General features: G+C 43.9%; 1 protein-coding gene across 6 annotated transcripts in view; it reads right to left on the bottom strand.

Annotated features, from left to right (window-relative positions):
• Positions 1-17,034, bottom strand: part of LOC126237364 (neutral ceramidase-like) — a 563,642-nt gene that overhangs the window by 22,076 nt on the left and 524,532 nt on the right. For all 6 annotated transcript variants that reach the window (XM_049947432.1, XM_049947435.1, XM_049947436.1 and 3 more), the window contains one exon: positions 13,368-13,486. In XM_049947432.1, coding sequence (XP_049803389.1) covers positions 13,368-13,486 — 119 coding nt within the window. The remainder of the gene's footprint in view (positions 1-13,367; positions 13,487-17,034) is intronic.

The raw sequence follows: 17,034 nt of genomic DNA on the forward strand, positions 1-17,034 counted from the left end.
TGCAACGCATTTAGGATCTACAAGTCCTTTCTCAAGGATCACACTGACGTTTTCTGTGCGTTACCTCTACTTTAATTAGCTAACAGTTATCCCGTCAGATATGGTTTTCGCTTAGAACTAACAATTATGTTATTTATTTACGGCTAGGTGATGAACTGAATCAAATGTAACACCAAAAAAATGTGCATGTAGTCATTTAAAATGAAGTCGCGTCTCCGAACAGCGTCCAAGTAAGACTGAAGTGACGTACGGCTCTCCTAACGTGTACGTTGCCGTCATGGCGAGCCACTGACGAAGTATCTGTTACTAATTAATAAATATTTTGCCTCGAATAATTTTTCAGTTGTGTTTTATAGTGTTCACTTTAACGTTAAACTGATATTCACATTCGTTACAATCTGAGTGCTTCATAAAATTTCGCAGTTACTAATCCCAATTCTGTCGTATATAATGAATATACACTCCTGGAAATGGAAAAAAGAACACATTGACACCGGTGTGTCAGACCCACCATACTTGCTCCGGACACTGCGAGAGGGCTGTACAAGCAATGATCACACGCACGGCACAGCGGACACACCAGGAACCGCGGTGTTGGCCGTCGAATGGCGCTAGCTGCGCAGCATTTGTGCACCGCCGCCGTCAGTGTCAGCCAGTTTGCCGTGGCATACGGAGCTCCATCGCAGTCTTTAACACTGGTAGCATGCCGCGACAGCGTGGACGTGAACCGTATGTGCAGTTGACGGACTTTGAGCGAGGGCGTATAGTGGGCATGCGGGAGGCCGGGTGGACGTACCGCCGAATTGCTCAACACGTGGGGCGTGAGGTCTCCACAGTACATCGATGTTGTCGCCAGTGGTCGGCGGAAGGTGCACGTGCCCGTCGACCTGGGACCGGACCGCAGCGACGCACGGATGCACGCCAAGACCGTAGGATCCTACGCAGTGCCGTAGGGGACCGCACCGCCACTTCCCAGCAAATTAGGGACACTGTTGCTCCTGGGGTATCGGCGAGGACCATTCGCAACCGTCTCCATGAAGCTGGGCTACGGTCTCGCACACCGTTAGGCCGTCTTCCGCTCACGCCCCAACATCGTGCAGCCCGCCTCCAGTGGTGTCGCGACAGGCGTGAATGGAGGGACGAATGGAGACGTGTCGTCTTCAGCGATGAGAGTCGCTTCTGCCTTGGTGCCAATGATGGTCGTATGCGTGTTTGGCGCCGTGCAGGTGAGCGCCACAATCAGGACTGCATACGACCGAGGCACACAGGGCCAACACCCGGCATCATGGTGTGGGGAGCGATCTCCTACACTGGCCGTACACCACTGGTGATCGTCGAGGGGACACTGAATAGTGCACGGTACATCCAAACCGTCATCGAACCCATCGTTCTACCATTCCTAGACCGGCAAGGGAACTTGCTGTTCCAACAGGACAATGCACGTCCGCATGTATCCCGTGCCACCCAACGTGCTCTACAAGGTGTAAGTCAACTACCCTGGCCAGCAAGATCTCCGGATCTGTCCCCCATTGAGCATGTTTGGGACTGGATGAAGCGTCGTCTCACGCGGCCTGCACGTCCAGCACGAACGCTGGTCCAACTGAGGCGCCAGGTGGAAATGGCATGGCAAGCCGTTCCACAGGACTACATCCAGCATCTCTACGATCGTCTCCATGGGAGAATAGCAGCCTGCATTGCTGCGAAAGGTGGATATACACTGTACTAGTGCCGACATTGTGCATGCTCTGTTGCCTGTGTCTATGTGCCTGTGGTTCTGTCAGTGTGATCATGTGATGTATCTGACCCCAGGAATGTGTCAATAAAGTTTCCCCTTCCTGGGACAATGAATTCACGGTGTTCTTATTTCAATTTCCAGGAGTGTATTACCCATCTAAATAACATTGTATTAAAATTTTATTTTTTAAAAAAATGAGTGGTTAAGAATCAGCGACAAGAAGTGATGAGTAGTGCACGCTAACTCCTACAGTCAGAAGTTCCCATACTTTGTAAACAACTGAGGCTATATAGTTGCTTAACGTTTACTTATCTTGTGTTATTTCATAAGTCACTCACAGAATTAACAGTGCCACAATTACAAACTTCACTCGGCCATAACCCCTCTATCTATGCGGTACAAAACAACGTCCTCACTGACTGACTGACTCATTATCTTCCAGTTCAAACAGTTGAGGATATAAATTTTAAATTTGGAGAGAGCGTTCGTCTTATTCTGTAGGCGTCGTTAAAGAAGGGACTGTTCGAAATTCCACTCCTAAGGGAGTGAAATAGGGGATGAAAGGTTTTTTGAAAATGTGGCCCTATTAAGGCAGATTTGAAGCTAGACCTACTGAAACTGGTATTTGGCTTGTCAGAAATTAAAAAAAGAACACTTGTTCAGCACTTTTGGAAATTAAACCTCTAAGTGGGTGAGACAGTGGAAGGAAGTTTTTTTTTTAAGTAAATCGTTATTAAAGAACTACTAAAGCAGTTTTAAAACTATATCTATGAAAATTGGTGTTTGACTTGTCCGTCAGAAAGAGAAAAATGCCCGTTCCACTGTTTTTGGAAATTCAGTTCCTACGGAGGTGAAATAGGCGGTGACATTTTTAAGGAAATAATTCGTTACCTTAAAAGAATTCTAAGGTAAATCTATGAAATTTGGTATTGGTATTTCGCTTCTCAGATATAAAGAAATATGTGTTAGATGAAAGTTTCTATGAAAATACCACCAAAAGAACGCAAAAGGCATGGTAAACCAAAACCTTGTACTCCATCTACCAGAACCGCTTTTTGATGAGAAGTACATGCCCTCAGTTAAAGTGAAAAGTTTAGAAGGTATTGCAATTTGTCAACAACATAAAAAATCAGTTGAAGAAAACTTTAAAAAATAAAAAACTATGCAGACCATACGCTCCACGTGAGCGAATCAGCGGGCACTAAGCTATGTATTATATATTTCATCGTGACACACTACATTAAATGCACGACCCAGTCGGACACTAGTACGAGTAGGATTTTTGTGGTCTTTGGTTGTAATGGCTGCCTGCCAATGCACTATCCAGCCTGAATCCCCATCTGCCAATGGCATAAATGCCTTTCTACTGATTACACGACTTCGTCGTGTAGGATGGCCGACGAACTTTTCGCAATAACCCTCATTAGACCGTTCTCAACAGCCGGGCCCAACCTCTTCTGGGCACACTATTGAGCTATTCGCCAGAGAGCTGTTTTCAGGCGATAAACATGTCTGAGCTGAATCAATGAAACTTCTACGTGATTTAAGGCGTGCCTGCATTCTTTCCAGTCTTTTGCAAACCTTTACAAGTGAGAGTTGCTGGTGAGAAATGCGACGACGTTTTTGCTTGTGTACCGAGACTAAACTGATAAAAGTCACTGCAAGTCTAAAACATTGTCCCGCAGCTGCACTAAAACCCAGAACTTTTGCCTTCCGAGAGCAAATTCGCTACTGACTGAGCTGTCCCAGCACGATCCACGGCCCGTCCTCAGATCTTACATCCACCAGTAGTTACCTCGTATCACAGAAGTTTTGCTGCAAACTTGTGAGATTAACACTCCTGTAAGAAAGTCTACTGTGCAGAAAGACCTTAGCTACAGTTTAGAGACTGTTTTCAAAATATTTCATTCGGGAGAGTAAGTGAACAGTTGCGTAAATTGTCGAATGTCAACAGGATTCTTATCTACACCTAAACTCCTCAAGACACCGCCTTCCGATACGTGGCGAAGGTTACTTCAATGACTCCCCTTTATTATTTGAATTGTGAATAGTTCGTGTGTCTGCTTATGATCGCTAATTTCTTTCAGTTTTCCCATCATGGTCATTTTGCGAGTAATGTGAGTGAGTAATATGTTGCTTGGCTCTTCTTTCCACTTACGCTCTCGGAATTTTAGCAATAAACCATAACGTGGTACACAACGCCTCTTTTTTAATTTCTGTCACTGGATTTTGATAAGCATCTGCATAACAGTATCGAGCTAACTAGTTGAACACAAAGTATTCACATTATTTCTGATTTCCCTCATCTCCTGTATTAATCTTAAACGGCACCTTGCCCAGAGTGACAAGCAGTACTCAAGAAGCTGTTGTAGAAGGTTTTTTTTTATAACATACCACCTTCGTCAGTGAATTACATTTACTTTAAATTCTGTTCGTTATTTACTTATTCTACAGGGTTATTCGTAAGTACCTCCGGTGTTTCCGAAGATCGCTCCGCGAAATCTACAAGGTAGGTGCAAATAGAGACACATCAGCGGAGAGAGCAACTCTACAAGTTGTGAACTCTCATTACACGTGTTCAATATGTTCAGCGTTTGTGATACGGCAAACGTCAATACCTGAGGGTCAGTCACTGAACCCGCTGTTACCAGCCCGGGAAGGCTCAAGGAGAGCAGGTGCTTTAGAAATCTGATCATCAGCAGGCTCGAAGTGATTCAATCCGACAATAAGGAGTGCATGATTTACCTACATGTTCTCACACACCTGCGTCCTAGAGCTGTGCGTTGTGTGACTACGCCACACCGCGTATTGCGTTTCGAAACTTGTATTCCCTGATGTGTGTTATTTTTCTGTGTGTCTTGTAGTTTCCGAGCAGTCTTGTTCTGAAGCTCCGTAAGTACTTACGAATGTTGTTGTTGTTGTGGTCGTCAGTCCTGAGACTGGTTTGATGCAGCTCTGCATGCTACCCTGCAAGCTTCTTCATCTCTCAGTACTTACTGCAACCCACATCCTTCTGAATCTGCTTAGTGTATTCATCTCTTGGTCTCCCTCTATGATTTTTACCCTCCACGCTGCCCTCCAACGATAAATTTGTGATCCCTTGATGCCTCAGAACATGTCCTACTAACCGGTCCCTTCTTTCTGTCAAGTTGTGCCACCTACTCCTCTTCTCCCCAATTCTATTCAATACTTCATCATTAGTTATGTTATCTACCCATCTAATCTTCAGCATTCTTCTGTAGCGCCACATTTCGAAAGCTTCTATTCTCTTTTCGTCCAAACTATTTATCGTCAATGTTTCACTTCCATACATGGCTACACTCCATACAAATACTTTCAGAAACGACTTCCTGACACTTAAATCTATACTCGATGTTAACAAATTTCTCTTCTTCAGAAACGCTTTCCTTGCCATTGCCAGTCTACATTTTATTTCTTCTCTACTTCGACCATCATCAGTTATTTTTCTCCCCAAATAGCAAAACTCCTTTACTACTTTAAGTGTCTCATTTCCTAATCTAATTCCCTCAGCATCACCCGACTTAATTCGAGTACATTCCATTATCTTCGTTTTGCTTTTGTTGATGTTCATCTTATATCCTCCTTTCAAGACACTGTCCATTCCGTTCAACTGCTCTTCCAAGTCCTTTGCTGTCTCTGATAGAATTACAATGACATCGGCGAACCTCAAAGTTTTTATTTCTTCTTCCGAATAACCTCCTACAATTTTGTGTAGTCGTTCCGTTTTAGGTCACTTCCGACGGTTAGTCAATGATATTGTACGGTTGAGTGTGTTGATTGCAATCCATTTAATAGAATAATAATGGTGGGTCTTCCTGCTAATTTATACGTAACACATACTTACTTACACTGTCAGCACACATTCCTGTATACCTCTATTGTTTCTGGCGATCACAGTTTCTCACACATAACAGCGTCTGCCATGCAAACTATTACGGTCCTTCCGGCGCTGTCCACTATTTACGGTTTCTCGATTCTTGTCCGCTGCCTGTATGCGTTGTTTAAGGACGTCATTATTCAGCTTACGGCTATAGGTGTTCTTATGTTCTTCAATAAAAACGTCCTAGTGGGGTTTAAGGTAAAACGACTTCTTTTAAAAACTATTCATGTTCCTCACTATCAGTAAAGTCCTTACAACACTGCGTTGGGATACTTCTACAGTAGTTCTACATCTGTCGATTTCGCACCGCTAAGAACGTCTTCAATATTATTCGTGAGGATGCCGTCAGTCAGAGATGGTCTGATATCTTGTAAAAGTAACATCAACGTTTTTTTTCACTAAGCAACAGTACGGAACCGTAGTGAACGCCTTCCCGAAGTCAAGGAACAAGCCTTCGACATGCATGCGGATATTTTCTGTCTTATGGATCTTACGATTATGTCACTGTTAACATCAGTTTCAGACGAAACACTTCCCGTAATACTGTAACTAGGACCACATGGGACGTATTCAGCATATTTAACATAATTATGTTGAAGTAAACGATAATAACGACAATAACTCTACAATGAATGATCGGAATTACGAACTTTTCTTCGGCCACCATTCCACTAGTATTGTGACTGACCTGATGCGCCAAGACCTCCACCTGAGCTCACCTCTTCATCTGAGAGTAACACTCATACCCTACGTCCTCAATTATTTTTCGGGTATCTTCCAATCTACGAGTAGCCTATAGATTTTATATCCTATGGTTCCTTCTAGCAACGTGGAAGCTATTTCTCAACGTATATACCGACTCCAAGGTAGTTTTTTCAACACATTCCTTTCAGCATGGATTCTGAGAGGAATCACTCTTAATGTCCAGCATCTTGTATGATGCTTTGCCACAATCCATAGTTAGCAAAAGAAGAAACTTCTTTTTCAAGTCAAGGCCAGTGTGTGATACATGCAGACTTCTTTAGGCGAGAAACGCATTCTTTGTTTGTGCCTGCATCCTATCTCCTTTTTTTGTGCATCTTCCGTTTTGTTTCCAGGGTAACAGAATTTCTTTACTATGTACATCACATTCACCCCAGTTTCGATATTGAAATTGTTAATTCTAGTTCTAAAGTTTCTTAATACTTTCGTCTTTATTTGGTCCGTTCTCAGTTCGAAGTCTGTGCTTAGTAATAGCACTAATAATGTGTAGCTATTAATCTGGCGTCCATGTTTCATAAAGTCGACCCAGTATGACGAGTGCTACGCGCGATTTCGTATCTCTTGGATGCTTCTTTGTCCATAGCGTTCTGAACGGTATAAGACTTTTAGCTCTCAAGTAGTTACTGGAGATTGATTATATTGGCATCACGCTATTGCTAAAAATTACATTCTAAACGAGATACCGCTAAGTGTCTGGCTTAAGACAACTGTCTGAAGTCGTTCCAAGAGCAGAAACTTTCAGAACGGGACAAACTTGGTGAATACGGCCAACGCACAAAAATGAGGATATCGACCGGCGCGCTGTGAAGTTTCCAGGGATATGTGGTTCCGTTACTCTGGTTATCGGAGTTTTCATTTGTTTTCGCGATGCGGTATTGATATATTCATTTTTTTTAGTTTCGACCCGTTTCTTTCACTTTGTTCAGTTATATTTTCTAGAAGCCTTTCTTACTGTAACTACAGATGTTTCAGTTGGAACTACAGATGTTTCGTTCTCTCTTATCCAAGTATTTTTTAGGGTTCCCTGCTTCAGTGGATGGAAACAGAACCTAAAGAATAATTTTGTTCCACGTCTGTCTGTCCGTCTGATACGACACCTTTTTCTCAGGAACGGTTGGACGTATCAAGTTGAAATCTGTTACACACTAAGGTCTATGGTCCTTTTGCTAGTGTAAAAAAGTTAAGCTCCTAAATCAATGCAATCAAAAGGTAGGTTATTTATGCCGCGTATTTTAATACTAGCAAAATAACTCATTGAAACCTAAAACCTAGAATCGTAAAATTTGCAGGAAGCAAGGTTTCATAGTGAACGTAAAGGAAAAAAAAGGCAATATGTTAATCTGTAATTATATCACGCGAAAAAAATATTTCTACATCTACATCTACATTTATACTCCGCAAGCCACCCAACGGTGTGTGGCGCACTTTACTTGCCACTGTCATTACCTCCCTTTTCTGCTCCAGTCGCGTATGGTTCGCGGGAAGAACGACTCTCTGAAAGCCTCCGTGCGCGCTCGAATCTCTCAAATTTCACATTCGTGATCTCCTCGGGAGGTATAAGTAGGGGGAAGCAATATATTCGATACCTCATCCAGAAACGCACCCTCTCGAAACCTGCTGAGGAAGCTTCACCGCGATGCAGAGCGCCTCTCTTGCAGAGTCTGCCACTTGAGTTTGCTAAACATCTCCGTAACGCTATCACGGTTACCAAATAACCCTGTGACGAAACGCGCCGCTCTTCTTTGGATCTTCTCTATCTCCTCCGTCAACGCCATCTGGTACGGATCCCACACTGACGAGCAATACACAACTATAGGTCGAACGAGTGTTTTGTAAGCCACCTCCTTTGTTAATGGACTACATTTTCTAAGGACTCTCCCAATGAATCTCAACCTGGCACCCGCCTTACCAACAATTAATTGTATATGATCATTCCACTTCAAATCGTTCCGCACGCATACTCCCAGGTATTTTACAGAAGTAACTGCTACCAGTGTTTGTTCCGCTATCATATAACCATACAATAAAGGATCCTTCTTTCTATGTATTCGCAATACATTACATTTGTCTGTGTTAAGGGTCAGTTGCCACTCCCTGCACCAAGTGCCTATCCGCTGCAGATCTTCCTGCATTTCGCTACAATTTTCTAATGCTGCAACTTCTCTGTATACTACAGCATCATCCGCGAAAAGCCGCATGGTACTTCCGACACTATCTACTAGGTCATTTATATATATTGTGAAAAACAATGGTCCCATAACACTCCCCCGTGTCACGCCAGAGGTTACTTTAACGTCTGTAGACGTCTCTTCATTGAGAATAACATGCTGTGTTCTGTTTGCTAAAAACTCTTCAATCCAGCCACACAGCTGGTCTGATATTCCGTAGGCTCTTACTTTCTTTATCAGGCGACAGTGCGGAACTGTATCGAACGCTTCCGGAAGTCAAGGAAAACGGCATCTACCTGGGAGCCTGTATCTAATATTTTCTGGGTCTCATGAACAAATAAAGCGAGTTGGGTCTCACACGATCGCTGTTTCCGGAATCCATTTTGATTCCTACAGAGTAGATTCCCGGGTTTCCAGAAATGACATGCTAGGCGAGCAAAATACATGTTGTAAAATTCTACAATAGATCGATGTTAGAGACATAGGCCTATAGTTTTGCGCATCTGCTCGACGACCCTTCTTGAAGACTGGGACTACCTGTACACTTTTCCAATCATTTGGAACCTTCTGTTCCTCTAGAGACTTGCGGTACACGGCTGTTAGAAGGGGGGGGGGGGGGGGGGGGGGCAAGTTCTCTCGCGTACTCTGTGTAGAATCGAATTCGTATCCCGTCAGTTCCAGTGGACTTTCCTCTGTTGAGTGATTCCAGTTGCTTTTCTATTCCTTGGACACTTATTTCGATGTCAGCCATTTTTTCGTTTGTGCGAGGATTTAGAGAAGGAACTGCAGTGCGGTCTTCCTCTGTGAAACAGCTTTGGAAAAAGGTGTTTAGTATTTCAGCTTTACGCGTGTCATCCTCTGTTTCAATGTCATCATCATCCCGGAGTGTCTGGATATGCTGTTTGGAGCCACTTGCTGATTTAACGTAAGACCAGAACTTCCTAGGATTTTCTGTCAAGTCGGTACATAGAATTTTACTTTCGAATTCACTGAACGCTTCACGCATAGCCCTCCTTACGCTAACTTTGACATCGTTTAGCTTCTGTTTGTCTGAGAGGTTTTGGCTGCGTTTAAACTTGGAGTGAAGCTCTCTTTGCTTTCGCAGTAGTTTCCTAACTTTGTTGTTGAACCACGGTGGGTTTTCCCGTCCCTCACAGTTTTACTCGGCACGTACCTGTCTAAAACGCATTTTACGATTGCCTTAAACTTTTTCCATAAACACTCAACATTGTCAGTGTCGGAACAGAAATTTTCGTTTTGATCTGTTAGGCAGACCGAAATCTGCCCTCTATTACTCTTGTTAAACAGATAAACCTTCCTCCCTTTTTTTATATTCCTATTAACTTCCATATTCAGGGATGCTGCAACGGCCTTATGATCACTGATTCCCTGTTCTGCACATACAGAGTCGAAAAGTTCGGGTCTGTTTGTTATCAGTAGGTCCAAGATGTTATCCCCACGAGTCGGTTCTCTGTTTAATTGCTCGAGGTAATTTTCGAACAGTGCACTCAGTATAATGTCACTCGATGCTCTGTCCCTACCACCCGTCCTAAACATCTGAGTGTCCCAGTCTATATCTGGTAAATTGAAATCTCCACCTAAGACTATAACATGCTGAGAAAATTTATGTGAAATGTATTCCAAATTTTCTCTCAGTTGTTCTGCCACTAATGCTGCTGAGTCGGGAGGTCGGTAAAAGGAGCCAATTATTAACCTAGCTCGGTTGTTGAGTGTAACCTCCACCCGTAATAATTCACAGGAACTATCCACTTCTACTTCACTACAGGATAAACTACTACTAACAGCGACAAACACGCCACCACCGGTTGCATGCAATCTATCCTTTCTAAACACCGTCTGTGCCTTTGTAAAAATTTCGGCGGAATTTATCTCTGGCTTCAGCCAGCTTTCTGTACCTATAACGATTTCAGCTTCGGTGCTTTCTATCAGCGCTTGAAGTTCCGGTACTTTACCAATGCAGCTTCGACAGTTTACAATTACAATACCATTTGCTGATTGGTTCCCGCACGTCCTGACTTTGCCCCGCACCCTTTGAGGCTGTAGCCCTTTCTGTACTTGCCCGAGGCCATCTAACCTAAAAACACCGCCCAGTCCACGCCACACAACCCCTCCTACCCGTGTAGCCGCTTGCTGCGTGTAGTGGACTCCTGACCTATCCAGCGGAACCCGAAACCCCACCACCCTATGGCGCAAGTCGAGGAATCTGCAGCCCAAACGGTCGCAGAACCGTCTCAGCCTCTGATTCAGACCCTCCACTCGGCTCTGCACCAAAGGTCCGCAGTCAGTCCTGTCGACGATGCTGCAGATAGTGAGCTCTGCTTTCATCCCGCTAGCGAGACTGGCAGTCTTCACCAAATCAGATAGCCGCCGGAAGCCAGAGAGGATTTCCTCCGATCCATAGCGACACACATCATTGGTGCCGACATGAGCGACCACCTGCAGATGGGTGCACCCTGTACCCTTCATGGCATCCGGAAGGACCCTTTCTACATCTGGTATGACTCCCCCCGGTATGCGCACGGAGTGCACGTTGGTTTTCTTCCCCTCTCTTGCTGCCATATCCCTAAGGGGCCCCATTACGAGCCTGACGTTGGAGCTCCCAACTACCAGTAAGCGCACCCTCTGTGACCGCCCGGATCTTGCAGACTGAGGGGCAACCTCTGGAACAGGACAGGCAGCCATGTCCGGCCGAAGATCAGTATCAGCCTGAGACAGAGCCTGAAACTGGTTCGTCAGACAAACTAGAGGGGCCTTCCGTTCAGCCCTCCGGAATGTCTTTCACCCCCTGCCACACCTCGAGACGACCTCCCACTCTACCACAGGTGAGGGATCAGCCTCAATGTGGGCAGTATTCCGGGCAACCATTTGTTATCAGCCTTCAAATTTAAAATAAATTAAAACGTCTTGCAATATTCGGGGCCAATATGTTGCCAGTATCAAAGTCGATAACAGGCAAAAATCGTGGAGATGCTAGAAAGGATGATCTGTGTTTGTACATAGCCGGCCGCGATGGCCATGCGGTTCTAGGCACTTCAGTCCGGAACCGGGCGACCGCTACGGTCGCAGGTTCGAATCCTGCCTCGGGCATGGATGGGTGTGATGTCCTTAGGTTAGTTAGGTTTAAGTAGTTCCAAGTTCTGGGGGACTGATCACCTCAGATGTTAAGTCCCATAGTGCTCAGAGCCATTTGAACCATTTTTGTATATAATTAAGTTTGTACGTAAGCCTCAGAGCACAACATCTGTTCACACTTGGACTTTTTTTTCTTTTATTTTTATACCTTTACTTTTGTCAAAGTGTAAACTTTATGCAACAGAAGTAATTATTTTCAACTTGTATCACAATATATCTGTGGCTTTCACACTATGCCTTTTGCTCAGCCAGTGTAGAGTAGTATAGCGGGTAGGAGCCGGTCGAAAGATGAAGTTGTCACTGGAAGTAATTTATTTCGAAGGACAGAAATAAATCTGTGTGTTGACAATGTAATTAGACATTGTGTTTATCTGAATATGTAATATTCACTCAGCAAACAGATCACAGCATGTTGTTCTCATTGGAGAGACGTCTACAGACGTCAAAGTAACCTCTGGCGTGACACAGGGGAGTGTTATGGGACCACTGCTTTCACAATATATGTAAATGACCTAGTAGATAGTGTCGGAAGTTCCATGGGGCTTTTCGCGGATGATGCTGTAGTATACAGAGAAGTTGCAGCTTTAGAAAATTGCAGCGAAATGCAGGGAGATCTGTAGCGGATAGGCACTTGGTGCAAGAAGTGGCAACTGACCCTTAACATAGACAAACGTAATGTATTGCGAATACGTAGAAAGAAGGATCCTTTATTGTATGGTTATATGATAGCGGAGCAAACACTGGTAGCAGTTACTTCTGTAAAATATCTGGGAGTATTAGTATGGAACGATTTGAAGTGGAATGAACATATAAGATTAATTGTTGGTAAGGCGGGTTCCAGGTTGAGATTCATAGGAGGAGTCCTTAGAAAATGTATCAACAAAGGAAGTGGCTTACAAAACACTCGTTTGACCTATACTCGAGTATTGCTCATCAGTGTGGGATCCGTACCAGTTCAGGTTGACAGACGAGATAGCGAAGATCCAAAGAAGAGCGGCGCGTTTCATCACAGGGTTATTTGGTAACCGTGATAGCGTTACGGAGATGTTTAATACACTCAAGTGGCAGACTCTGCAAGAGAGGCGCTCTGTATCGCGGTGTAGCTTGCTATCCGGGTTACGAGAGAGTGCGTTTCTGGATGAGGTATCGAATATATTGCTTCCCCCTACTTATACCTCCCGAGGAGATCACGAATGTAAAACTAGAGAGATTCGAGCGCGCATGGAGGCTTTCCGGCAGTCGTTCTTCCCGCGAACCATACGCGACTGGAATAGGAAAGGGAGGTAATGACAGTGGCACGTAAAGTGCCATGCGTCACACACCGTTGGGTGGCTTGCGGAGTATAAATGTAGACGTAGATATGAATTTAGGAAAGAGCTGAGCACGGGTTACCTGAGGATGGAGTTCAACAACTGATTGCAATGAAGTATCGTGAGCAGAAAGATAATCTACGTAAGTGAGAATTTAGTTGCACTTTTTGATCTCAACTAGTTCTTAGACCGTGCCTAATATTCGTCAGATTCGAATTAAATGCACAAGAAATAGACAAATTATACATGGTTAGGTGAGAACGAGTATGTTTACAACACCCACGCAGTGAGCGTTTTCTGTGAATGGTGCAGTCAGCAGAGTGGACAGACTGACTCACTTGGTCTCCCAGTCAGCGTCTGTGGCGATGACGGACCAGTTGCCGGTGTAGGGGTCTTTCTTCTCCACAGCCAGGTACGAGCCCCCATGCTGCAAGTTGTTGCGAGGGTTCCCTGCCACCTGTGGAATGAAAACGAACTGTCGTCACAAGAACAAACCAGCAAGCGTCGCAAAATATTTGTAAACGTAAATTATGTTCTGAGCTCTGACTCTCAAGTTCGTTACAGTCCACACCGTTGTATTTGCTCTTCCTGTTCTATTCACCCTCCATGCTGTTCATGAACAACTGCTGCTCCAGTTATTTATTGTATATTACTTATTAAGTAAGAAAAAGCAAAGTTATGTCGACTAGACAGCAGATTCCATCAGTTAAGGTTGTAGACTGCATATTAACTAACACAATTTCTTTAAACATATTTGATGCTGAAGAAAGTGCAGCACGCGGAACACATGGTCAGATAGTGTGAATTCGTTCATGTACACACCTTCAGCCAATTTGTAAATGATTAAAGTTGCAATCCTCTGTGACGGGCACAACGGCCAACAGGCTGCATTACTGTTCGTGTATAGTGTTCTTACTAACCTGGTAGGGTATACAAGGGCCGTGAACGGAGGCAGATGATGTTTGATCACTATGAAGGACACAATTGCCACGTACTAGCGTGAGACAACCAGCCGGTGGTGGCCGAGCGGTTCTAGGCGCTTCAGTCTAGAACCGCGCGACCGCTACGGTCGCAAGTTCGAATTCTGCCTCGGGCATGGATGTGTGTGATGTCCTTAGGTTAGTTAGGTTTAAGTAGTTCTAAGTTGTAGGGGACTGATGGCCTGAGATGTTAAGTCCATTAGTGCTCAGAGCCAACGCGTGAGACATCATTATCAACATCTGACAGAGTTTCAAACGGGTCTCATTGTGGTTCTCCATTTGGCCAAATGGTCGAATCGTGCACCACCCAGACGAGCTCCATGGGAACGTGAGAGTAGTTATATTGGTAGCTAAGGTTTTGGTCGATCACGTCTGACTACCACGATGAAGGCCCGCATCTCGTGGTTGTGCGGTAGCGTTCTCGCTTCCCACGCCCGGGTTCCCGGGTTCGATTCCCGACGGGGTCAGGGATTTTCTCTGCCTCGTGATGGCTGGGTGTTGTGTGCTGTCCTTAGGTTAGTTAGGTTTAAGTAGTTCTAAGTTCTAGGGGACTTATGACCACAGCAGTTGAGTCCCATAGTGCTCAGAGCCATTTGAACCATTTTGAACCACGATGAAGGATGACCGTGCTGTGCAATAAGCACAACTCCTTCGCATCTGAGCCTGGAATTAGAGACCAACTTATGGACTCCCTGCAACACTGGTCGAGGGGTAGCAGCTGCCAGACTAGGGAATTACTGTCCCATGCGTAGGCTCCCACTAACACCACAACACAAACAGCGGGTTCTGGAACGGTGCCGTAGCCGGGAAGCATGGACTGCTACTGTTTCACTGCGTATAGTGGTCAATCCCGGTTATGCCATGGCGATTATGGCAGCAACCTGAGAGAGAGATCCCACTTTTCCAATGTTTTGAAGAGCACAGTGGTGTTACTGCTGGCATCACAATGTGGGCAGACATAGGGTCACGGTTGGCTGTGATAGAGAGATCTCTGATAGCAAAACAGTTGGTCATGGACACCCTGCGCAGTCATGTGTTAGCCTCATACGAAGATTCGTAAATTATCATCTTGATGTTGAAGCTCTTTTGTCTGTGTTTGCTTTAACAATAACATACGTCTTTGAGTGGGGTGCGCCTTTAGCTAAACATAATTTTGTTTTTGTCGTAGACACGTTTCACTGCAGTAGCAGTATCATCAGTGTTTATTTTATTGTTATGGCTGTTAAACATAAGGAAAGTTCTTTACCGTTTAATTACATACAAATATTAGTTTCTAAATCGTGATTACAGGTTTTGAGGAGCACATAAAATTGTATCTTCATACCTTCTTACCACACCGTGTGGTTTTCCTGCTGTATTACGTTTTTATAGTGTCTGTTTCTCTTTACAGTTTGTTACCTGCAGCTATATACGTATATACAACTTACTGTAGGCGAAACATTTACGCAAAAATTACGATTTCTAAACTTTTGTGGCTATGTCTGAGATTAATCATTTATGTGAAAGGTTGTGTGTGTGTGTGTGTGTGTGTGTGTGTGTGTGTATCTATTTACATTATGTTTCAATTACGGTTTCGTTTTTCATCATCTTCTTCATTGTCAAGTTCAGTGTTTTTGAGTTGTCACTGTCACTGTCTATCAGCTGTGATAACAAGATGGCGGACAGTAGAACAGTAGAAGGTGTGAAAACAAGATTGCAGACAGTGGAACAGTTGAAGATGTCATTGGCGGTGTTTTGAATTTCTCAGAGAGAGAGAGACAGAGTGTGTGTGTGTGTGAAGAAAGAGGGAGAGGGTGAGTGAGAGAGAGAGAGAGAGAGAGAGAGAGAGAGAGAGAGTGTGTGTGTGTGTGTGTGAGAGAGAGAGAGAGAGAGAGAGAGAGAGAGAGAGTAGGTTTGAGGATTTATCATTATTATTATTATAATTATATATATTTATTTATTTTTAGTCTTATGTAACAGCTGTCACTCCACACATGCTGAATGCCTTACGGACAATAAACATATCCTGACAGACATCAAAACTGATTTGAAAATTCCCAAATGCAGCAACAGCCCCCACCAAAACTAATAACTGAAGAAAATTATCAAATACAAAAAGCCATAATTGAAGGAACGCAAGTAATAAATGAATACACAGCTCTCTGCAATGAAACTCTGTTCTCTGACATCAAAGAATTAGTAGATAATACCAACCTATAGGATTCCCCCCCCCCCCCCACATACACACACAGACACATACGTACATACATACACACACATAAAACTAAATAAATATATAATTATAACAATAACGATAAATCCTCAAACCTACTCTCTCTCTCTCTCCCACTTTCTTTACGCGCACACACACACACACACACACACACACACACACACACACACACACAAAATAAATTATTAATCTCAGACATAGCCACAACAGTTTAGAAATCGTAATTTTTGCGTAAATGTTTTGCCTACATTAAGTTGTATATAGCTGTAGGTGACAAACTGTAAGGAGAAACAGGAGGAAAACCACACCATGTGGTAAGGAGGTATGAATACACAATTTTATATGCTCTTCAACAACCTGTAATTACGATTTAGAACTAATATTTGTATGTATTTAAGCAGTAAAGAATATTCCTTATGTTTAACAGTCATAACAATAAAGAAGATCCACTGATGATGCTGCAACTGCAGTGAAACATGTCTGGGACAGAAAACAAAATTGGGTTTCGTAATTTTATTTTATAACAGAACAATGCTCGTCTACACATGGCATACGTCTCTATAAACTGTCTACGTGGTGCTGACGTACTCCTGTGGCCAGCCAGACCCCACATCTGCCCCTGATGGAACTAGTGTGGAATCATCTCGAACGTCAGCTCTGTCCAAGTGACAGTAGCCAAGATATCAAGAACCAATTAAAACAATTGTGCACGAACTCGCCTCAAGAGTGGATACAATGGCTTTATGACACCCTCCCCGACCAAATTAGCACATGCATCCAAGCAGGTGCAATGCAGTAGTGATAAGAGGGCTT

This window comes from Schistocerca nitens, chromosome 2 (genome assembly GCF_023898315.1).
Source record: "Schistocerca nitens isolate TAMUIC-IGC-003100 chromosome 2, iqSchNite1.1, whole genome shotgun sequence".
Taxonomy (NCBI): Eukaryota; Metazoa; Arthropoda; class Insecta; order Orthoptera; family Acrididae; genus Schistocerca; species Schistocerca nitens.